The sequence below is a fragment of the Pan troglodytes genome, chromosome 1 (genome assembly GCF_028858775.2).
Source record: "Pan troglodytes isolate AG18354 chromosome 1, NHGRI_mPanTro3-v2.0_pri, whole genome shotgun sequence".
Taxonomy (NCBI): domain Eukaryota; kingdom Metazoa; phylum Chordata; class Mammalia; order Primates; family Hominidae; genus Pan; species Pan troglodytes.
In genome coordinates this window covers 72,855,116-72,879,247 of record NC_072398.2, presented here as the reverse complement: position 1 = coordinate 72,879,247, position 24,132 = coordinate 72,855,116, and the positions used below count along the sequence as shown (strand labels likewise).

General features: G+C 41.0%; 2 protein-coding genes and 1 non-coding gene across 25 annotated transcripts in view; 2 read left to right on the top strand and 1 right to left on the bottom strand.

Moving 5' to 3' along the window:
- COP1 (COP1 E3 ubiquitin ligase) overlaps positions 1–6,558 on the bottom strand; it is a 273,082-nt gene extending 266,524 nt beyond the window's left edge. For 6 of the 16 annotated variants that reach the window (XM_016933071.3, XM_054655993.2, XM_063795201.1 and 3 more), the window contains exon 1: positions 5,603–6,322. In XM_016933071.3, the coding sequence (XP_016788560.1) occupies positions 5,603–6,009 (407 nt within the window). In that variant the 5' untranslated portion in view covers positions 6,010–6,322. Of the gene's footprint in view, positions 1–5,379; positions 5,474–5,602 lie in introns of those variants that run through there. The other 10 variants (XM_514018.6, XM_009438784.3, XM_001153038.6 and 7 more) reach the window with 10 other exon arrangements.
- Positions 6,559–6,672: 114 nt separating this feature from the next.
- The window catches only part of LOC129135541 (uncharacterized), a 64,549-nt gene continuing 47,089 nt past the window's right edge, over positions 6,673–24,132 (top strand). For 4 of the 8 annotated variants that reach the window (XR_010151772.1, XM_063795234.1, XM_063795232.1 and 1 more), the window contains exons 1-2: positions 6,696–6,902; positions 17,603–17,715. The gene's annotated coding sequence lies outside the window, so the exon portion shown is untranslated. Of the gene's footprint in view, positions 6,903–17,602; positions 17,716–24,132 lie in introns of all 8 variants that reach the window. The other 4 variants (XM_063795245.1, XM_063795238.1, XM_063795239.1 and 1 more) reach the window with 4 other exon arrangements.
- Positions 16,607–16,668, top strand: LOC112207150 (U7 small nuclear RNA). Its single transcript, XR_002941622.1, has one exon. It is a non-coding gene; the product is annotated as a U7 small nuclear RNA (small nuclear RNA).

The window sequence follows — 24,132 nt, the reverse complement described above, 5'->3', positions numbered from 1 at the left end:
GAGACTACAAGCATGCACCATCATGCCCAACTTAAAAAACATTTTATTTGGTATACAGGTTGAATATCCCTAATCTGAAAATCTGAAATCCAAAATCATGCAAAATCAAAAATTTTTTCAGTGCCAACATGACTATCAGAGGAAATGCTCACTGGAGCATTTTGGATTTCAGATTTTTCAGATTAAGGATGCTAACCTGGTAAATACAATTTAAATATTCTAAAATTCGAAAACAAAAACCAAAAAAACCCCTAAAATCCAAAACACTTCTGGTCTCAAGCACTTCAGATAGAGGATACTCACCCTGTAATACAAATTTTAACAAGAAAAAGACGATGGGCTAATTCCACCGTCAAAAAAGCCTTTCCTCCCAAGCTGTGGAAGTTTTCTGAGGAAAAGGGTAGCAGGTTAAAATAATTATATAAAATACGAAAAAGTCACCATTAAGAAAAAACATACACATACAAGAAGGAAAAGTAAGCAACAAGGTTTAAGGCTACAGTTACTTTAATCAGTAACAGTTCTTAGATGGAACATATCCACCTATGTAATGTTGGCTCATTATCAGAAAAGGTATAAAGATTTGTAAAAGGAAAAGATAACTGCTTATCAACACATTCTTTAGTAATGAACTACTATTGCACAAGTACCTTCTTCTCAATTTATAGACTACAATTCCAAGTTAATAGTCTTCCTATCCTGTTTCATGATCATCTATTTTCTCTACCATTTAATTCACCCATAGAAGTCTCCTGCTACCATTGATGCTGATGCCCCACCATCTGATAGTTCACAGGTCTGACAGTACCAATAGGTCTGATAAAATATGACATCATCTCCTGCAGAGTATGTTTCATCATTGACATCCAAATGGCACATGTATTATAAAGCAAAAGAAGCATCAAGTTTGACTTTTGCAGATTCAAATAAGTTCTTGACAGATGTTACTATAATAATATAATAAATGCTGGTTTATTCCAGTAACTGAACATGCTTTTAACAGCTCTTTAAATTACATTTAGTCCTATATTTATAAGCTCACAATGGTCTAAAAAGAAAAGCCACTTAAACTTTCCACTTTCCTATCAGAGGAAATTCAGTCCTATAATTCAGTGACTTTAAAAAAAATTTTACCAGTGTACCCAGTGAGAAATACATTCCACATACATTGCTGCACAAACTGTTACTGTCTTTATTACGACAGATTCTATGATACGTTCTAGTTCACTTTTTTTTTTTTGGAGACAGGGTCTCACTTTGTCGTCCAGGCTGGAGTGCAGTGGTGTGATCGTAGCTCCCTGCAGCCTCGACTTCACAGGCTCAAGTGATCCTCCCATCTCAGCTTCTTGAGTAGCTGGGACTACAGGCACAAGCCACCACACAGGCTAATTTTTGTATTTTTTGTAGAGATGGGGTTTCGTCATGTTGCCCAGGATGGTCTCAAACTCCTGGGTTCAAGTAATCCTCCTGCCCTGGCCTCCCAAAGGGCTGGGATTACAGGCGTGAACCAAGGTGCCCACCCTCACTTTTTAATAGTCTGAAAAACAGAGCCACGTGTTTTTCAGACTATTAAAAATATCCTGGGATTACAGGTGGTGGCACCCGTCTCTAATCCCCGCTGCTTGAGAGGCTAAGACATGAAGATTGCTTGAGCCCAGGAGTTTGAGACTAGCCTGGGCAACATAGGGAGAGCCCTGTCTCAAAAAAAGGAAAAAAAAAAAATTGGAAACCAGTTATATTAACAAGAATGGTCAACAGGCTTCATTTTTAGTGCTAAAATGTAATTAATAGGTAATGGCTATATATTGTACTATGCATAGTCCATTAGAGTATTTAACATCTGCCATGGCACTAAGAAAAAGGAATGGTACTAACATCTGTCATGACACTAAGAGAGGCAATGATACCAGGTTATGATATTATAATTACACAGTTAAAAGCCATTCTTCGAATTAAATCATGAGCTCCTTAAGAAGAGAGATTCTTAGTTTAACACAAAATAGGCAGTCACATATTTACTGAATGGTAGATCTATTTAATGTAGATCCTATTTTCTATCAAGCAGATGATTAAAAGTCAACCTTCTCGGCCGGGCGCGGTGGCTCACGCCTGTAATCCCAGCACTATGGGAGGCAGAGGCGGGCGGATCATGAGGTCAGGAGATCGAGACCATCCTGGCTAACACAGTGAAACCCCGCCTCTACTAAAAATACAAAAAATTAGCCGGGCGGGGTGGCCTGCGCCTGTAGTCCCAGCTACTCGGGAGGCTGAGGCAGGAGAATGGCGTGAACCCGGGAGGCGGAGCTTGCAGTGAGCCTAGATCGCGCCACTGCACTCCAGCCTGGGCAGCAGAGCGAGACTCCGTCTCAAAAAAAAAGAAAAAAAGTCAACCTTCTCATAAAGAGCTTACTATCTACATGCAAACGTATACTTCTGCTGCAAGAATGGCTGGGACTTGCAGAGGTAGAAAACTTCATTTGAGATAGCTGGAAAAGCTAATACAAAGGCAGTAGTTATAGAATTGTTTTAAAAAGGAGTCCGTATAAAAAACAGAAGTCGTCTTTCAAATACAGACCAGACTCATAGTCTAGTTAAAGGAACCGTAAGAAAATTTTGCAAAAAACAAAATAACAAAGACTTCCTCTGAATGTTGAAGATGTATCCAATGTCAAGCTAAATACTACTGTCCTGTATTAGATTCTCCATCAATAAAACACTGTTAAAATTATTCAACTTGATAATACCTTCAATCTTTTGTGTAAAATAAAATATAAAAATGCAACCTAAACCCCTAAAATGTTTATGAATTCTTCAATTAAATATAAACTTACTTTCAAATATAAGTCAGGAGAGGCCAATGTTTATTACTGAAATTAGGTACGTGACTATTTAAATCAACAGTTCTCAAGGAGGGGAGAAGGACAGGTCCCTATCACCAGGGGAGCATATGCAAATTACACCACCCACCCCAGCCTCCAATTCAGGTACGTCCCCTTGGGATGTGGGCAGGTAAGAAAAGGGAGTGGTGAGGGATAAAACATTTATCTCATATGATTATGAAACAGCTGCTTCTCCTCCAATCTGTGCCGTTTAAGAACCACTGGGCTAAATACATGTACTCGAACTTACAGATCTGAAGCTCTCTAATTGCACACAAAGAAAACACAAAGTTGAGAACTGGGAAATCTGAGTTCTCATTTTGTCCTTACCTGTCCAACGAGAAACAAAATTACTTCTCTGTGCCTCAATGAGAAAATAATTAGTATTGTATTAAAAATAAGTTATATATAACATCACAGAATTGTTCTAAGGATAAAATAAAATGTGAAGCATAAGCATATCTTTAAAATGTCCCATAAATGAATAAGAAATTATCATTATTTGAACTTGGGCTTCGTTTAAATATAAAAGCATAGAATAATTTGAATTGGTTCACAGTTTGACCTTGGGGCATACAAGACAAGACCCACAGCCAAACGGGGGGGAAAAAAAAGAAAAAAAGGATTCCTTGGGCCTTGCCTAATCCATATCATCCTACCCCAAGAGTCTGGACAAAATCAAACCTGGCTTGAGTTTTAAATCAGATTCTCATTAATTAATTCTTCTGAATATTAAACCTCACCAGAAAAAGAAATAATTAACTAATGAGATTCTTAGAAAGTGAAATACTCAGGACCACGGTGGCTCACACCTGTAATCCCTCCCAGCACCTTGGGAGGCCGAGGCGAGCAGATCACCTGAGGTCAGGAGTTCAAGACCTGCCTGGCCAACATGGTGAAACCCCGTCTCCACTAAAAATACAAAAAATTAGGCAGGTGTGGTGGCAGGTGCCTGTAATCCCAGCTACTACTCGGGAGGCTGAGGCTGGAGAATTGCTTGAACCCGGGAGGCGGGGGTGGCAGTGAGCCAAGACGGTGCCACTGCACTCCAGCCTGAGTGACAGAGCAAGACTCCGTCTCAAATACAAATTTTTACTCTTTTAAAAAAAGAGTTCCCAAGTCCCTATAGCATAGCCTGCAGTGCACTGAACTTCATATGGTGCCTGGCCGACAGTGAATGTCATACAAGTATCTCTTGAATGACAATGATCGATTCCTTATTCCTCACATCTTTTACTTTATTTTAGTGTACTTACACGGAGGCTAACATGTTTGTGTTCGTTAAGTATACTAAAAATTAAAATGCAAACAGTGGCTAAAAAGACAACTAAATTATGCACACCCCACTTTGTTTTATTAGCTTATTAGCTACTCGCACTATCGACTGTGTAGAAGTGCAAACACTTCTCAGCCCCAACCATAAACTGCTTATTTATAAAGAACAATCATATTACAGCCCAAATGTTCAATGAAAAACAGATTAATTCTATCCAAAATAACGTACAAAAAAGCAGAAAGGTGAATAAAGACATCATTTTTCTGCAGGAACTAGAAACCGTAAGTCTAATCAATAACTTTCCTAACAGTTCCAACTTCTAGCTCTATCTTATTTAATAACACCAACTCAGACCATCTTCAACCCTGATCTGAATCAACTTCCCTCATAATGACTGTGCAAGCAGCCAACTTCCTACATGCCTAATATTTGATCAACAATTTCCTCAAAAAGGAAAGTACGAAACACTACCACTTCTTAAGCAGCTAGCTAACAGCAATTACTTCTCATAATCCTACCAATATCTAAAACCCAATAAAAATTCCAAAACACTCTCAAGCACGACAATCAACACCACCTTTCACTTCATATGACTAACCTCTCTATCCCAAATGTCATGACTAAATGTTACTCTCTATCATTCAAGATGCCAACTATGACGACAAAATGTCTATACCTAGCATTTCTCAAGTCAGAAGTTCCAGTATACTCTGTTATCCAGTATAGTACAGTTACATCTGACACAGGGATGTTATTTAACAAACGTGGTTCTCTCTTTTCAAGACACTTGGTGGAGAAGTGAAAAATCTGTTAACAGACTTTGACTACAGTCGTCTCAACAGCCGATTCCTAAGTGACCCATCCTTTGAAATGGAAGAAGACATTTACACATACATACGATAGGTACTTACATTATTATAAAAAGCATGTCTTTATAAGACATCCATGCTTATGTTTACAGCATCATCTACCATACTTCAAATAAATTTTGACCAACTCCACCCCTCTGCATCCCAGGAAGCTTAGTCCTCTCCATTTGCAAATTTCATTCATCTCAACAAGTACTCCTGATTGACTGAGTGCTCAATTCATCAGAGAGCCAAAAATTTTAAGACTCAACCTCTTTGCCAACTTTGTTATCCAAAACCATTTATTTGACCTTCCACCTCTTCCCTCGTCATTCTTTAAACTCCCTTCACTTCCTCCTCAGCAACACTTACCTACCTCTTTATTATCCCCACCCTGCCTCGCTACTCCAACATTCCTTCACCCCACCAACCAGGAGCTCGAATGCCTGCAAACGCTCGATTCCCTCTGCAGACACCACCACAGCACCAGTATCCCAAGCTCTCCAACAAGCCACCCCCACACCAGACCCCCCGCCCCCAAGCCTAAGCGGCAGAAACTCATAATTTAGGGACAAGGAGGGAGTGCTCTTCAAACCCACCATACGAAGTCGTTGCTTTTGTCCTCGTAGGAGTTGATGAGCCCGTTGCAGAGGGGGGCGAGCAGAGGTCGCTTCCTGCTGCCGCTGCCTAGGCTGGAGCTGCTGCCTCCTACGCCGGCGCTGGGCCTGGCCGCGCAGCTGTGCCGGGACAAGCCCGTGGACACCGCCCCGCCGCCGCTGCCCGATACGGCGGGCGCCACCAACACAGGCCGCACCGGGCCCCCGAGGCCGCCCGAGCCGGCGGCCTGGGCCACCCCGCCGGACACCAGCGCTGCCGCCGAAACCGCCACGGAAGGCGGCGACGGGGAAGAGGATAAAGACGAGGAGGCGGAAGTCACCGAGGAGGCCGCCGAGGAGCCGGGGCTTGTCCCAGCGGAGCCCGACCCGGCCTGGCGGCTACCAGACATCGTGACTCCCTCCCCTCCAGCCGGGCGCTCGGAGGAGAGGGACCGCGACCTCGACCCTCCGCCGCCTCCCCTCCCCTCAGCCTCAGTGCATCCTGAGGACGCCCACCGAGCCGGAGGTGGGGCTGAGGAACAATAAAGTTGCGTTTTTTTTTTTTAAGGCAACCACACAACAGCGTCCCACGGGAGGGGGCGGAGGAAACTAAAAAAGCGGAGTAGAAGGTACTACCGCTGTCGAGGCCGCCGCCGTCGCGGTCCCTGTAGCAGCCAACCCCGGCGCGCCGTGGCCGGCCGTGCGCGCGCGCGCGAGCGGCGGAAGAGGCGGGCGTGGCGGGGGATACAACTGGGGACGCAGCAGGGCTGCGCTCAGACGCTCAGGGCGCGCCCTCGGGGTCGGGGCTCCCTGGCGAAGGGAGTCTGTCTGTCCCAAGCCGCTTTCGTTCCAGAAAACGTGCCAGAGGGCAGGCCGTCTTAATACAGTGAAAGAATTGAGGAGACTGGAATGAATGGTATAGGTGGTGGGGTGGTTTGAAAGACTGGAACGTAGGGGGCGGAAACTCTCGAAAAGCGACTGCGCAGGCGCGCGCCGGGCGCGGACGCTCACGGGTTACCCAGGGTATCCGCCCCAAGCGGAGAATATCGGCGCATGCGCGGAGTAGCCGTGTCACGCATGCGTGCGAACGCACCACATTCCGGAACGGGAAGAAGGAGCTGTCTCTCTCTTCTGAGGGGTAGGCAGGTGCTTCCGAATCGCGGAATGTAGGTGCTCGTAAGCTGGAGACCCACGGAAAGAACCTAGAAGCTCCGAGCGGTTGCAGACAGCACTGCATTGAGCCAACGACTCCTGCTCTACTGATGGTGATTCCACAGCTTTGTGAGGAATAAGTTAAGATGAAGTCAGTGAAGTTTTCTGCGAATTGCAAACATTGTAGCAAGTGTTACCAATTTTATTAGTTCGACCACGACTTCACTCCTATATTTTGAAAAGCTGTTTGCCAAATTGAACATAACAATAATGGGAAAACAGATTTTGCTCAATCAGACCCAGCTCAGTCAGAACCTAGGTTTATTGTGGATCTGATATAATTCTAGCACAAAACAAGGAAACCTAGCATTTAATGCCACCAGAAAATATACAATTTCTGGTAGGCTTTTTTAGAATATTGAAAATTGATTATAGGCGGGCGCGGTGGCTCATGCCTGTCATCGCAGCACCTTGGGAGGCCTAGGGGGTCGGATCACCTGAGCCTGGAGGTGAGGATCAGGCTGAACCTGAGGTTAGAGACCAGCCTGGGCAAGATAGCGAAACCCCGTCTCTACAAAAAGTACAAAAAATTAGCTGGGCATGGTGGCAGCAGGCCTGTAGTCCCAGCTACTCGGGAGGCTGATGTGGGAGGATTGCTTGAGCTGGGGAGGTTGAGGCTGTAGGGAGCGGAGATCCCTACACTCCAGCCTGTGAGACAGAGACCCTGTCTCAAAAAAAAAAAAAAAAAAAAAAAAAAATTTCATTTGCCACATTCTAAGGGGTGGGAGTTAGAAACAACTGTGTGATTTTATCCTTTTCAATTCTATCATTCTATGATCCTTATATATTTATTTGGGAATGAAGTGTTGTGAAAATACTCATGACTTAGTAAACTACGTGCGTATTCAAGGAGGTAAAGGAAGGCAAAGGTTTTTAAAATTTAAAGAAAATGAGAATTACATAATTGTTTTTAAACCGTTATCCTTGGCTACGAAGATCAATAACAAGGTGACACCAGTCGGAGACTGGACAGGAAGTTGCTGGGCAGATGTTTTTGCGGAAGTATTTTTTGTGTAAGATTGTGGCTTTTGGCCAGGTGCGGTGGCTGATGCCCGTAATTCCAACACTTTGGGAGGCCAAGGCGAGTGGATCACCTGAGGTCAGGAGTTCGAGACCAGCCTGGCCAACATGACGAAACCCTGTACAAAAATCAACCGGGTGTGGTGGCATGCACCTGTAATCCCAACTACTCGAGAGTGTGAGGCAGGAGAATCGCTTGAACCCAGAAAGCGGAGGTTGGAGTGAGCCAAGGTCGTGCCACTGTGCTCCAGCCTGGGCAACAGAGCAAGACTCCATCTCAAAAAAAAAAAAAGATTGTGGCTTTTGCAGGTTTTTGTGATAGTTTTTGTCATCAGGTGTGCAAGCATGAGACCCCTTCTCTTCATGACCTCTGATCTATTTTTCAGTGTTTTAAAAAATATATTAGTGACTACCTCCCACCCCCTTTTGTTTAAGAGATGGGGCCCCCCCACCCCCTTTTGTTTAAGAGATGGGGCCCCCCACCCCCTTTTGTTTAAGAGATGGGGCCCCCCACCCCCTTTTGTTTAAGAGATGGGGCCCCCCACCCCCTTTTGTTTAAGAGATGGGGCCCCCCACCCCCTTTTGTTTAAGAGATGGGGCCCCCCACCCCCTTTTGTTTAAGAGATGGGGCTGGGATGCAGTGACTGTTCACAGGCAAGTCTATAGCACAGTACAGCCCCCAAATTCCTGGGCTCAAGCAATCCTGCTGCCTCAGCCTCCCAAGTAGCTGGAACTGTAGGTGTGTACCACCGAGCCCATATAATTCCATTTTGATTATGACAGCTTTCACGGAAATTAGGCATTAAGTAGGGTAAAAACATTTATAATGTTTTAAAGATTAATTTTTTAGGAGATTAATCTTTCAGAAGAGGTGGGAAATTAGGAACAAAGACTAGGAAAAATTAAAGCAGTTCGAGCATAAATGATAAGATTCTAGATTAGGATGGTGACAAAGAAAGGGAATATTCTGAGAAAAACACTAAGGAACTGATGGTATAAAGTTTAATTACTCTCTGTAAAACTGTCTTTACCGTCCTTGAGAGTATGACCCATATCTGTCATATTCATCACTGTCTATATCAGTGCTTGACACAATGGTCAATATGTTGATTAAGTAAAAATGATGAAACACAAACAGAAATGACTCCAAACATGACTTCTGGGTAACAATAACATAGTGACAAGATTGGAGGTGTCCAGTAGATGGTTTAGTTTTGAATGTTTTGAATGAGTGTGGGATGAAAAAAACTCAAAGAATAGGCAGTGGTTGAAAACACAGGGTTAAGGCACAGAAGAAAGTTCAGCACATGAGAGACATATTTGGAAGTTACTAAGGGCATAGTATATCATCATCAAATAGTTATTATGGACCTATTATTTGCTAAACATATTGCTTTCCCCCATGATTCTCAAACATCGGTGCCCAGAAGAATCACCTACAGAGCTTGTTAAAAACCAGATTTCTGAGCTCTACCTTATGAATATGCATTTGTACCAGCACCCAGGTGAATCTGAGGCAAGTGACTAACACTTTGAAAACACTGTGATTGGCCGGGTGTGGCGGCTCATGCCTGTAATCCCAGTAATTTGAGAGGTTGAGGTAGGTGGGTCACTCGAGGTCAGGAGTTTGAGACCAGCCTGGCTGGCATGGTGAAACCCCGACTCTACTAAAAAAATACAAAAATTAGCTGGGAGTGGTGGCATGCTCCTGTAGTCCCAGCTACTTGGGAGGCTGAGGTAGGAGAATTGCTTGAACCCAAGAAACCCAGGAGGCAGAGGCTGCAGTGAGCTGAGATCGCACCTCTGCACTCCAGCCTGGGCAACAGAGTGAAACTCCGTCTCAAAAAAAAAAAAAAAAAAACACAACACTGTCCTGTGATTGATAATGTAGAGAATGTGAAAGAGTTTCCTTCCAGGCCAGGTGCAATGGCTCACGCCTGTAATCCCAGCCCTTTGGGAGGCTGAGGTGGGTGGATCACTCGAGGTCAGGAGTTTGAGAACAACCTGGCCAACATGGTAAAACCCCATCTCTACTAAAAATGTAAAAAATTAGCCAGGCATGGTGGCGCATGCCTGCAATCCCAGCTACTTGGGAGGCTGTGACAGGAGAATGGCTTGAACCCACGAGGTGGAGGTTGCAGTGAGTCGAGATCGTGCCATTGCACTCCAGCCTGGGCGACAGAGTGAGAGTTTCCTTCCAAGTTGCTTATGCTGAGGACTGCTGTGATTTGAATGTACCCACCAAAACTCAGGTTGAAATGTAATTGCCATTGTAACAGTGTTGAGAGTTGAGACCTTCAAGAGGTCTCATGATTAGGTCATGAGGAGTACTGTTAGTTATTGCAGGAGTGGGTTCCTAATAACTGGATAAGTTTGGCTCCCATCTTGCCTCTCTGTCTCTCATGCTGTCTTGGGCCTTTCACCATGAGGTGACCCTCCCCATATGCAGGCACCGTGCTCTTGGACTTCCCAGGCTCCACAACTGTGAGAAATAAATTTATTTTCTTTATAAATTACCCAGTCTGTTGTATTCTGTTATAGCAGCAGAAAATGGGCTGAGACAGAAAGTAGTATGACCCCAACTGAGAAGTCTCCTAGGGGGAAAGAAAAAAAAATCATCAGTGCTTAGTATTACCTCTTTGGAATGTATTTTTTATAAAATCTAAATTCACAAAAAGAAGCTGAGAGTATGTGATGCAATAGAGCTTCATTTTTGTACCAGATAAATGTACTGGCTGAATACATAATTGTAATGACTGAAAGTACACAGTCCTTATTAATTTCTACTGGCAAGATCTTCTGGGAAAGCAGAAGAAAAAAAGAGGAAGCATGGTGAAACACACACAACACACAAGAAGGAAGACAACTTAGGAGAAGTAACAAATAGGAGAAGAAAACAAGAAAAAATGAAAGTAAATGTAAAATGAAAACAAAACCCACATAGTTAAAAGAATACCATCATGTTGTTAAATATAAACCACAAAAATTGACCAGAGAAAATCTAGTCTTCTAGCAAAAGCACTGATACTGTCTAATGGAGTTAAGATGGAATGGAATTACCAAGCGGATTGAACTTTCCAGGCATTATTTCTGAGGTGTCTTATCCAAATGTATTTTAGGAAGATAAGGCTGCTGGTTTCCATCTACAGCTAGCTCTGCCCTTTGTAACAGATTCCTGACTCACCTGCAGGGTTTACTACCTGCTTGCCCAGATTGCTGTCTAACCAAATATCTGAGTGAACAATAGTTTCCTGTTAAGTTTTGTTATTAAGTTAATGTGGTTGTCCTGGTAAATTAGTAATGTAAAATAAACTGAAGATGGTATTAAAAGGCTAAACTAGGCCTGGCACAGTGGCTCACACCTGTAATCCCTGCACTTTGGGAGGCTGAGGCAGGCAGATCACGAGGTCAGGAGTATGAGACCACCCTGACCAACATAGTGAATCCCCGTCTCTACTAAAAATACAAAAATCAGCCAGGCATGGTGGAGCGCGCCTGTAGTCCCAGCTACTCAGGAGGCTGAGACAGGAGAATCCCTTGAACCCAGGAGGCAGAGGTTGTGGTGAGCTGAGATTGCACCACTGCACTCCAGCCTGGGCAACAGAGTGAGACTCTGTCTCAAAAAGAAAAAAAAAAAAAAAGGCTAAACAGAGGGCCAGGGCCAGGCACAGTGCCTCATGTCTGTAATAATAGCACATTGGGTGGCTGAGGTGGGAGGATTGCTTGAGGCCAGGAGTTCAAGATCAGCCTGGGCAACATAGCAAGACCCCATCTCTATAAAAAAAACTTAAAAATTAGCTGAGTGTGGTGATGCATGACTTTAGTCCTGGCTTCTCAGGAGTTGAAAAGAGAGGATTACTTGAGCCCAGGAATTGAAGGCTATAGTGAGCTGTGATCACACCACTAAGGTGGGGCTGACAGAAAGCTAAAAAAAAAAAAAAAAAAAAAAAAAAGCCTAAGATTAAGAAAACCAACATTGATTGGAAAAATATTTAATAGTTTTATATATGGTGAATGAATACATATTTTATGAAGGTACAGGAAGGTTTAGATCCACATAAAGATCATAAGCCAAAACAAAATTAGGTCTAATGAATTCTGTAAGAACACATCAATTGGTGTCATTATGAGGTGATATTAAAGGGCAGAAGGGGAAAAAAACTCACCTCACATTGAAACGTAGCAGATAATGTTACAAGTGTTTTGCTGCATGGATTTGACCACCTGTGTCTGTAATGTAATATAAAGTGATCTGGAAAAGTGGATATAGTTGGAATCAAGAAATGTTTAAAACAGTACATTGTCCATTATAATTTGCATCAAGACTCCTTCCTAGATGGTGAGTGATACTTTTCTGCCTAATGCCTTGAGTAGTGTGTAAATAATAGCACTTCTAATACTGACTCCTATCACTCCTGAAGTTATTTTTATACTATGTAATATGAACTTAATATAAGTTCATAGTCAAGACAGAACAAAATCATGAAATGATGAAATATAATATTAGTACTATGTGGAAAAGGAGGAAAGGGTCCAGTGTGTCTGAGGCCCAAAGAGGTTCTGAGCTAACTTGAGTTCACAGCATCAGTCCTATACTGTTACACATTGAGGATCTGTTATCTGAAATGCTTGGGACCAGAAATGTTTGAGATTTTTCTGGATTTTCAAAAATTTACATTACACATACCAGCTGAGCATCCCAAATCCAAAAATATGAAATCCAAAATGCTCCAATAAGCATTTCCTTTGGGTTTCATGTCAGTGCTCAAAAATGTTGGATGTTCTGATTTGTTATGCCCAACCTATAGTATTTTATGGGTGTGGTTATGTACAGTAATGCTAAACAGATTGAGTGTTCTTTACCTAAGCAACTTGGAAGTTTCATGATAAGAAATTCGACTGGTGGCAAAGAGAAATGATGTATACAAGTTTGGTTTAGGGATAAATCATGGTTATCAGAGAGAAGGAATGAGCTTGAATGTGATGAATAGTACTCAGATGGCCTTCCATACCAATCCCCCTGGACTCATGCCCAAGTTCTCAGGAGGGAAGCCTGCAACAAAAGAATTACACCACTGAATTATATAAGAAATAGAATGCTAAAGTGCCACTAAATTGTGAACTTGTATAAAGAACCCTGAATGAAGAATGGATAGTATTTGGATACAATAATTTTGATTAGATGTATATAGCAACCTTGAAGAAAAGTTAGTTTTGGGGGCATATTTTTAACCTTTGAGGATGATCTGAAGTAAAGCAAGCTTTGCTCTGACAGTGATTCCTCTTATTCTCTGAATCAGTGTGGTAATTCTTATTTTCGTAATTTGCTTTATTCAGGTACAGCAGGTATGTCTTTTATCACACTGTAAGTCATCCCTCACACAGACGCCTGAGCATCTACCATTAAACCAGTTCATCAACTGCATTTGCATTTATCACTTTGTTGTGAGATAGTAGAAACTGGTATTTCGCCTTCAGTTTGGAAAAAATAGGTCAAAGCAATAAAGCTGATGGCCAAAATCTTGGCGCTCCACCCCCATATTTAACAACTGAGGGTTGCCTTGCCAAATCTGGGTCATCTCTGTTTGATGTTACTTTAGATGATTCAAGAGCACATCTTAGTTTTCAATCTGTTGAACCACTGTCACAAGTAAAAATCGATTCTCATGCACCATTCCTCATTCTTTCTTTGCTGTATACCACTCTCAAACACTTGGTTTGTACCAAGATGTAACTAGATCTTGATAATACCTCTGAAGAAATTATAAGCTGAATTTGGTATTGGCATCCTCTGCAGTGCCAGCCACAATGTATTACTTTTTATTGTTGCCATAACAAATTACTACACATTTAAGAGAAACCTCAAGAGTAACCAAATCTTCTGATAACTTGATCTTGGACTACTAGACTTGAGAACGTGGGAAAATAAATTTCTGGTGTTTAAACCACCTGGTGTGTGGTATGTTGTTATGGCAGCCTAGCAAATTAATACAGGTATCTAAGAGCCATTTTTAACAGTAGCTGTTAAAATTTGAGTAGAGATTTTATTCAACAAAACTGTAAAATTACATGTTCCATTTGTTTTACTAATGTAAAAGGTATCTTTCTCAGAAAGACACACACATAACTTGGTGGGACTTTCTTGAGAACAATATTGAGTCACAGTTTATTTCCATTTTTTCCTCATGAGAAGAAAATGCACAAGCAATTAATGTTGTGGTGAGAATTATGGAGAATTTGGCTAAATGTCCTAAAATAATCAGTAAGAAAAAGAAGGACATATTTAGCAACATTAAGAACAATAAAAATTAAACACACATATGTCAAAGACAAAGGCCAGCATAAAAAGGTAAACCAAGCCAGGTGCAGTGGTACACATCTTTAGTCCCAGGTACTCAGGAGACTGAGGCAGGAGGATCCCTTGAGTCCAGAAGTTTGAGTCCAACCTGGGCAGTATAGTGGGACCCTGTCTCAGAAAAAAAAAAAAAAAAGACAAATGATAAATGTGTGTAAAATTTTGCGGTAAATGAGAAAGACAAACCCTAGGCTCTATATAGTGCACATTGATTGTGTTTTGGCCCCCACCATCCATTTGCCTTACTTCTGGTAACATTTGAGGATCTGTGCTCTTTCTTATTTTTCTGTCCATGTGGTTCTGAACAGAGCCCAAAACTCCAGGAAGTGTAGCATATAATCCGGGTTTAAACCAGTGAATCATATTCACAATGCCTTCCTGAGATGGCATTGGTTCAAGGATGAGCAAATGATTCAAGAAAGAGGAGCTTGTGTTTTGTTTGTTGTTGTTGTTGTTGTTGTTGTTTTTCTCATTGGATCTGAAGCATAAGAGATCTTCAGATTGGGATTGAAACTGTTTCCACCATCTTGGTACCATCTTGCTACCATGTGGAACCCCTGAATGAGACCAACAAAGGAAAGCAGAGTTAACAAATGGAGATGGCTGGGTGCAGTGGCTCACGCCTATAACCCCAGCACTTTGGGAAGCCAAGGTGGGTGGATCACCTGAGGTCAGGAGTTGAAGACCAGCCTTGCCAACATGGTGAAACCCCATCTCTACTAAAAATACAAAAATTAGCTGGACCCCATCTCTATTAAAAATACAAAAAATAGCCCGTAAAAATAAAAAAATTAGTCCCAGCTACTTGGGAGGCTCAGGCAGGAGGACTGCTTGAACCCAGGAGGTGGAGGTTGCAGTGAGCTGAGACCGTGCCACTGCACTCCAGCCTGGGCAAGAGAGTGGGACTCTGTCTCAAAAAAAAAAAAGAAAAGAAAAGAAAGAGAGAGAGAGAAATGGAGGGAGGAAGGGAGGGAAGTTAAATTCTGACCACATCATTTCAGCCTTGAATCCAGCCATGTCTGATCTTAGTGCTATCCCAAAATATAAAGTTACATAGACAATAAATTCCTTAACTGCTGTCCTTGCATTTACTATTGTAATTGTCAGTATCTTTCAGTTCAACTCAGATTCTTGATTTTGATGACTATGTCTTTACTGGTTTATTCCCAGCATCCAGTAAAGTACCTGGTATATAAAGGGAAGGGTTATTGTATTTTTACTGAATAGATGTTGAATTAATATACCCTCACGTTTTACAAGTGCCTTAAAAAACTAATCCAACTTTCTATGTAATTTTGACTTGTCTTTACAACATTATGAAGATATTTTTTAGACTAGGGTGAATGCATGACTCACTAAGAACTCACTAGTATTCTCTTAATATCATGACTCCATATTTTTAGTGGGTGACACCATTTGATACACTTCCAAACACCCCCATAGCAACTGATGTTTCAAAAATACACTCAAAAGACTTTTTTTCATCTGTGTCAGATCACATACTATATATCATCTTGGATCAGAAGCCCCAGTAACAATGTGCTATGGAGATCCTTGTTTGCCTTCTTACTTAGGAGTCAGCACAGTCTCCAGATTGATTTTTGTTCATTCTTTCATTCATTCATATATTCAGTCAATATACCCTTAATCTATTGCTGCATAACAAGCATACATAAGCTTAGAGGCTTAAACAACATTCTCTTATATAGTTCATGACTCCACACTTTGGCAATTTTTACTGAGCTCAGATGGGAAATCCTTTAGGTCTCCCTGGGACTCCCTTCTATGTCTGTAATCTGCTGCTGGATTGGCTGGAGGCTAATGGGTCTACAAGGACCTCAGCTGCAACAGCAGCAATCTGCTCCATGTGGTGTCTCATCATTTTATCTTGAGTATTAAGGTTAATCATAAAACCTGAAACCCTTAGGTTTGGGATATCACAGGGTAGGCAATAGCAAGATAAATTATTAGGGAGACTGTGGAATAAAAGTCAAATCCAGACTATAAGGAGAGACTTTATTCAAAAGAATTATTGCATTAGGGGGCAAAAATCGTAGTGGGAAAAATGCTTTGACCACAGGTCTACAAGTGACTTGAGATTTAGGAAAAAAGAGTTTTTCTTTTATAAGGAGTAAACAAAGCTAGAAAGAACCAGGTGTGGGGAAGTGAGGCAAACGGGTGATGTGATCAGATAGATCAGAGACTATTTTACCTGGATGCCAGTTTATTCTCCGGAGGGGCTGTATGCTTTTTCAGGATAATGGTGGGGCAAAATTTAGGGGTCTGGAGGAAGGAGAGAGCTTAACCAAAATTTTGTTAAGGGGCATTTTGTTCCAATTGATCAAAATTTTCTTCTTTCTGTACAGAGGCTACAGTTGCCTCATGGTCTGTATGTCCTGGTCATCAGAAAACATTACTCAGAGTGTTACAGCCCTTTTAGAATTTGTCTAGCAAGTTTAGAAAATGATTCAAAGAGACTGACACTTAGACAATGCTGAGAAATGAGAAGGTATGGCTGGCTTGGCTTTTAAGCTGAAACTTTTACTACAGGCCTGGGAGTTATGACAGCTGGAGTCTAAATAGATCCCTATCAGTGCTTCCAAGGCTTCCTTTCAAATACAAGGAATTTGTTAACATTACTTACTTTTTGCCTGAAGCCACACTTTCCACTTTTTTTAAAAAAAAATTCAGTTTTTAGGGGTTTCTTTTTTGTCTTTTTAAGAGAGAGTCTTGCTATGTTGCTCAGGCTAGAGTGCAGTGCCTATTCACAGATGCAATCATAGTGCAACACATACAGCTTTGAACTCCTGCACTCAAGCAGTCCTTCTACCTTAGCCTCCCCAGTAGCTGAAACTATAAGCATGCACCACTCAGCCTGGCTCTTTCTACTTTTAAAAAACTTTACTTGTAAGCAAAGTGTCCAAAAACTTGTTCACCTTCTGGTTTCAACTCTGAAGTGTAAAGAGCTTGGAAGGCATCACTCTTGTCCTTACAAGAAGTAAAAAGCTATTTTGGCAGTCTACTACATTCAACAAATACTTGAACAACACAGGTTTGAACTGCAAGGGTCCACTTATACATAGATTTTTTTCAACCAAATGTGTTTGGAAAATACATTATTCGCCAGATATGAAACCCAGGTACACAAGGGCTGAATTTTCCTATATGTGGGCTCTGTAGGGTGGACTGCAGGACTTGAGTGTTTGTAGATTTTGGTATACGCTTGGCTTCGGGAACCAGTCCCCCTGTGATATGTATGGTTAGGCTTTGTGTCCCCACCCAAATCTCATCTTGAATTGTAATCCCCAGGTGCTGAGGGAGGGTCCTGGTTGGAGGTGATTGGTCATGGGGTGGTTTCCCCCATACTGTTCTTGTGATACTGAGGGAGTTCTCACGAGATCTGATGGTTTTATAAGTTGCAGTTTCCCCTGGACTTCTTTCTCTCTCCTGCCGCCTTGTGAAGAAGGTGCCTGCTTCCCCTTCCACCACGATTCTAAGTTTCCTGAAGTCTCCCCAGCCATGCTGAACTGTGAGTCAATTAAACCTCTTTTGTTTATAAATTACACAGTCTAAGGTAGTATCTTTATAGCGATGTGAAAATGGACTAATACATCCTGAGAATACCAAGGAACAACTCTTATTTAACAATTATGTATTTATGTAACGACGTGTAACAATTCTGTATGCCCCACACTATCTCATGTCCTGGGGGTGAATAGTAAATAAGGATTGTTTCCAACTTCAAGAAGAGTTCATTCTAATTGGAGAAAGAAATGCTGTATATATTTACGGGAGCTCTTTAAATATTAGGGAAATTGGCTCTTTGTGAATTGCAAATAGTTTTTCCTGCTCTATAGAGAGCATTCTTGTTATTGATTTTAGTGCAAATGCTTCTGTAGTTTTTTCTTTATACTGTGTGTATACCTTTTGTTGTAGGTTTCAGATTAAAGCTGTTCAATTGTTTCCAAGCTGTAGGATTTTCTATCAAGAATAAGAGGTGTATATTGCCAAAGGCTTTTTTGCTTATAACTTATCATATTTTTTAATCTGTTAATTTAGTCGATTACATCTATTTTTCTCCTAAAATAAACTCCACCTGGTCATCATAATAATTTTTTAAGTGTACTACTCATTCACTTTTCTTATATTTTAACATATTTATGTCTGTGTTTACAAGTGAGGTTGGTTACACCTTTCCATTCTTAGGCTGTTTCTATCTGGTTTAGATATCAAGCTTATATTAGCCTTGTAAAATGAGTGGAGTAACTTTATTTTCCTCCGCTCTTTTCTGAAAGTTTATATAAGAAAGATATTATCTTTTTTTTTATACTTTGGAAGAGCTATTCAGTTCATTTCTTTAGCCAGTTTATTTTGGTATTCAATGTATTATTTCTATAAAACAGTTTATTGTATCTAAATTTTAAAATTTATTGACATTAACTTGCCTTTTTTTTTTTTTTGAGACACAGTCTTGCTCTGTTACCCAGGTTGGAGTGCAGTGGCACAATCGCTGCTCACTGCAACCTCTGCCTCCTGGGTTCAAGTGATTCTCATGCCTCAACCTCCTGAGTAGCTGGGACTACAGGTGTGCACCACCACACCAGGATAATTTTTGTATTTTTAGTAAAGAGGGGGTTTCACCATGTTGGCCAGGCTGGCCTCAAGCTTTCCACCTGCCTCAGCCTCCCAAAGAGCTGAGATTACAGGTATGAGCCACCATACCTGGCCTGTTTATGGTTTTTAAAACCTCTACTGATTGATTCTGTATTTTATGCTGTTTTCTCTTCCACTTTGCATATATAGTTTTATTATTTGTGCATTCTTCCTTCTTTTTTCCCTTGGTTGGTCTTGCTATATATTTCTATGTTTAATTGGATGCCATTTCCCATTAGCCTTAAGTGTGGTAGTGGGGTTTTTTCCTTAAAATTTTAAATGAAGAATTAACATTTACATTTTTTGGGTTTATTCTGTTATTCTTCTGAAACTGTCAGTTAGCTCGTTTATTTTCATTCTTTTGTTTATTTGTTTTTTATTTTCTTTTCAGAAGAAAAGAAAATAGGATCTCACTCTGTCCTATTGAGTGCAGTGGCGGGATCACAGCTCACTGCAACCTAAACCTCCTGGGCCCAAACAGTCATCCCGCCTCAGCCTCCAGAGTAGCTAAAATGCTCAGAGGCATTTGAACCAGAGTAACTCCATCTTGAATAGGGGCTTGGTACAATAAGGCTAAGTCCTATTGGACTGCATTCCCAAGAGGTTAAGGCATTCTTAGTCACACGATGAGACAGGAGGTCTGAACAAGATACAGGCCATAAACGACTTTGCTGATAAAACAGCTTGCAGTAAAGAAGCCTGCCAAAACTCTCCAAAACCAGGATGGCAATAAGAGTGACCTCTGATCATCCTCATGGTTAATTACACGCTAGCTATAATGCATTAGCATGCTAAGAGACACTCCAGACCAGCGCCACGACAAATGCCCTGGCAATGTCAGGGAATTATCCTGGATGGTCTAAAAAGGGGAGGAACCCTAAGTTCTGGGCATTGCCCACACCTTTCCTAGAAAACTCATGAATAATCCGCCTCTTGTTTAGCATATAATCAAGAAATAATCCCAAAAATGGGCAACCAGCAGCTCATGCCACTGTTCTGCCTGTAGAGTAGCCATTCTTTTATTCCTTTGCTTTATTTATTTTATTTTATTTTATTTTATTTTATTTTATTTTATTTTGAGACAGAGTCTCATTCTATTGCCCAGGCTGGAGTGCAATGGTGTGATCTTGGCTCACTGCAACCTCTGCCTCCCGGGTTCAAGCAATTCTCCTGCCTCAGCCTCCCAAGTAGCTGGGATTACAGGCATGTGCCACCACACCTGGCTAATTTTTGTGTCTTTGGTAGAGACAGGGTTTTACCATGTTGGTCAGGCTGGTCTTGAACTCCTGACCTCAGGTGATCCACCTGCCTTGGCCTCCCAAAGCTTTTTTTTTTTTTTTTTAACATAAGAAAAGCACAGATATATTGAAATGGAAGTACACTCTACAGAGTCAGACAGGCTCGAGCAAGCAGCTCAAGAGCCTATTCCTTTACTTTCTTAATAAACTTGCTTTCACTTTACTCTATGAACTCACCCTGAATTCCTTCTTGCGTGAGATCCAAGAACCTCTCTGGGGGTTTAGATCAGGATGCCTTTCTGGTAACAGAACTACAGGCACACACCACTACGCCTGGCTAGTTGTGATTTTTGTAGAGACAGGGTTTTGCCACATTGTCCAGGCTGGTCTCGAACTCCTGAGCTCAAGTGGTCCGCCCACCTCCAATTTTTTATCTATGAATTCTTCTTTATTCTTAATTTTCTACATTTGTTTATCTGTGAATTTATTTATTTAATTCTGGTCAGTATGCCCTTGCAATTTGTGGATGCACATTTTTCTTTAATTCAGCTATTCTTCAAATTACACTCCTCCATCATTGCCCCAATTCTTTCCTTCTAGAATTCCTCTATGTATTCTCTATTTCTCATGTGTTCCTTTTTCAGGTGTTTTATTTCTTTATTTTTCTAAGCTATGTTTCAGGTAATTGTCTTAATACTTTTGCAGTTTACTAATTCTTAGATTTTATTTAGTATAGTACTTATTATTTCTATTGTGTTTTAATCACAACGGCTATATTTTACATTTCCAGATTTTTTAATAATTTTTTTTAATCTTCCTGCTCTTGGATTGATATCCACCTTTTTCTTGTTGTTATTTCATTATTTCCTTGTTCTTGCTTTCTGTATATTATTTCTTTCCTTCTTGAAGATTTTAAGCATTCTCATATCATACTTATTTTCAGAAAATTATTTTGTTTTTCATTTCTAGATAGAATTTTTTGGTATTAGAGCTGATTACCTATTTTATGATGAATTTATTTTTACTAATTTAAAACTGGTTTGTAAGTACTTTTTAAAAAGGTTTTATTGAGTAAAAATTGACATACAATGAACTACCCATATTTAGTGATTAGTGAGTTTTAACATGTAAAAACCTGCAAAACCATTGCCACAATCAAGATAGTGAATGTACCTATGACCTACAGAAATATCCTTGTAAAAGTCCAGTTTGAGGAGCTGGCTTTTCTGTTTTGTGTTTGTCTTGCTTTTCTTATCCCCATGTTTACGTTCTTATATTTGGCAGATTTCTTGTGACTTTTATCCAGTTTGCCCAGGTCCCCAATTTGAAAAGAGTCTTACATTAATCAATGGATAAGACTCATATCCTGCCAGGAGAACAATGGTTTACCTCATTTCTCCTAATCCAAGAAGCTACCAGATGTGAACTATAAGCCCTGGACATAGGCCAAAACCCTTTTAAATCTAAATATATAAGAAGCAAGCCTCTTGTTAATATCCAGTTTTACACTGTGAGCCTGACTTTGGTGCCTGCCACTAGTTAAAACTCCACTTGCCCCACAGAAATTGTACTCTTGTCATCTATGTGGTTTCTGATTCTATAGCCCAGATCTGTAGCTTCAGATAGGCAGATCTGTGTCCTCATCTGTTCAAGTCAAGGAAATGCTTTTCTTATTTTTTAGCTGAGCTAAGTCCTTTAAATTTGTATGCACTTTTTCATTGTCATGTGTTTGCAAGGACGGCAAAAGGAGCTTCGCCATTTGAATCTTGCAGCTCACAGGCTCATTCTTGACCAAAAGATCTCCAGACAGTTCTTAATCACTGGGTAGAGTGGTTTCAGTGTCAGAGTAATTGTGTATTCTTTCTCCCTACAGTTCAATTCTCCTATATTAATTCATACCCTTTCAAACTGAAACTTGTACATAAAGAATTCACTGTTGGCTGGGTTCAGTGGCTTATGCCTATAATTCCAGCACTTTGAGAGGCCAAGGCAAGAGGATTACTTGAGCTCAGGAGTTCAAGAGCAGCCTGGGCAACATAGTGAGACCCCTGTCTCTACAAAAAATTTAAAGGTTAGCCAGGCATGGTGGCACATGCCTGTAGTCCCAGCTACTCAGGAGGCTGAGGTGGAGAATTTTTTGAGCCCAGGAGTTTGAGGCAGTAAGCTATGATTGTACCACTGCACTCCAGCCTGTGCAACAGAGTGAGACCCTGTCTCCTGTCAAAAAAAAAAAAAAGAAAAAAGAAAAAAAAAAATTCACTCTTCAGTTTCCACAACCCTACCTCAGTTTTCAGAGTTCAGGGATCATGCTACCCTAGAGAAACTCTTCAATGAATACCAAATGTGTAACAAGTGTTACATTTCTTTCTAATTGGAATAAATCTCAGAAAGGCCTATCTTCTAGGGGTGGATGACCATAATTAAGCCCGGGAGGAGGGTTAAACCTCAATCTGGTAAACAAATAAAAAATAAAAAGCCTTGCATATGAATGAAGATATAATTATTTCATATTTTCCAAAGGAAAATGGCAGGAAGGCCAACTTCTTTCAACTTACAGGAAGGTAACTAAATAATTTTTTATTGTTAGGAGGGAATAATTTTAAAATGTGGACGTCCTGATTGCAGTAGGCAGAAGAAACAATGAACTGAAATGTTCCATTAATATCAAAGGAGCATGTGTGAGTGTCTGTGGTACTGCTATGACAATGACGCACAAATGACTACTAACTTGGAAAGTAAAGGCTATTGTGTGAGTTAAGAATGTCAAATAAAGGCCAGGCACGGTAGCTCACACCTATAATCCCAGCACTTTGGGAGACAGAGGTGGGCCGATCACCTGAGGTCAGGAGTTTGAGACCAGCCTGGCCAACATGGCAAAACCCCGTCTCTACCAAAAAATTCAAAAATTACCCAGACATAGTGGCGCATGCCTGTAATCCCAGCTACTTGGGAAGCTGAGGCAGGAGAATTGCTTGAACTCAGAAGGCAGAGGTTGCAGTGAGCCAAGATCACACCACTGCACTCCAGTCTGGGTGACAGAGTGAGACCCTGTCTCAAAAAAACAAAACAAAACAAAACAGAAAAACCCAAAACAGAAAAACAAAAGAAAATGAATGTCAAATAAAAATTATAGAAGACCATTGTTTTGGACTAAGCTTCTATACTAGGCCCCAACAGATCAGACTAAAAATCAAAACAGAGTCACCCATGCTAAAGTTCCACATCATTACACCTCAATGAAGTTGCTATCTGACCTTCCAAGAAATCAGGAGAGTGAGATAACAGCTAATTTCCTAAGTAGGCCAGTTTATATCTTTAATCAACATGATAATGACATTCTCTCTGCTTTTTTTTTTTTTTAAATTGTTCTGTCACCCTGTCCTTGCCTTATAAGAAAAAGTAACTTGAAAAAGTAACTTTAAAAAGTAACTAAGCTGGACACTGTGGCATGTGACCGTAGCTCCAGCTACTGGGGAGGATGAGGCAGGATTGCTTAAACTAGGAGTTTGAGCCTATAGTGCACTATGATCACACCTGTGAGTAGCCACTGTACTCCAGCCTGGGCAACATAGCGAGATCCTGTCTCTAGAGAAAAAATGGTAAATAACACATGTGTCGTTCTTTACTTCTGCTTTCTTCAGCCCTTCTCTGTCTATAAAACCAACCTCTTCTGCTCAGTTCATTGGAAGACTTTCCAATGGAAATGAAATGTTGCCTGATTCTCGAATTACAAATAGAGCTAATTAAGATCTCTAAACTAAATTTGTTGTAATTTTGTCTTTGACAAGAACAATCCAGGCCTTGGTCCCAGTGCACTGAGAATACTGGGGCCCCATAGTTCTTGAGAGGACCTCAGGCTGCTGCCTTGCCCCCACTTCACCAAGCACTCAACTCCCAGGACAAGGGTATCACTCAGAGAGAAGCTTGCTATTGTCCCCAGCACCAATCAGAAATTTGGCCTGGGGAGAGAGGAAAGCCATAAAACAGATAGCTTCTAATCTCTTCCCAAGGAAATTGACTTCATTTGTAAAGCAGCTAGAGAAGTTCAAGGCTAA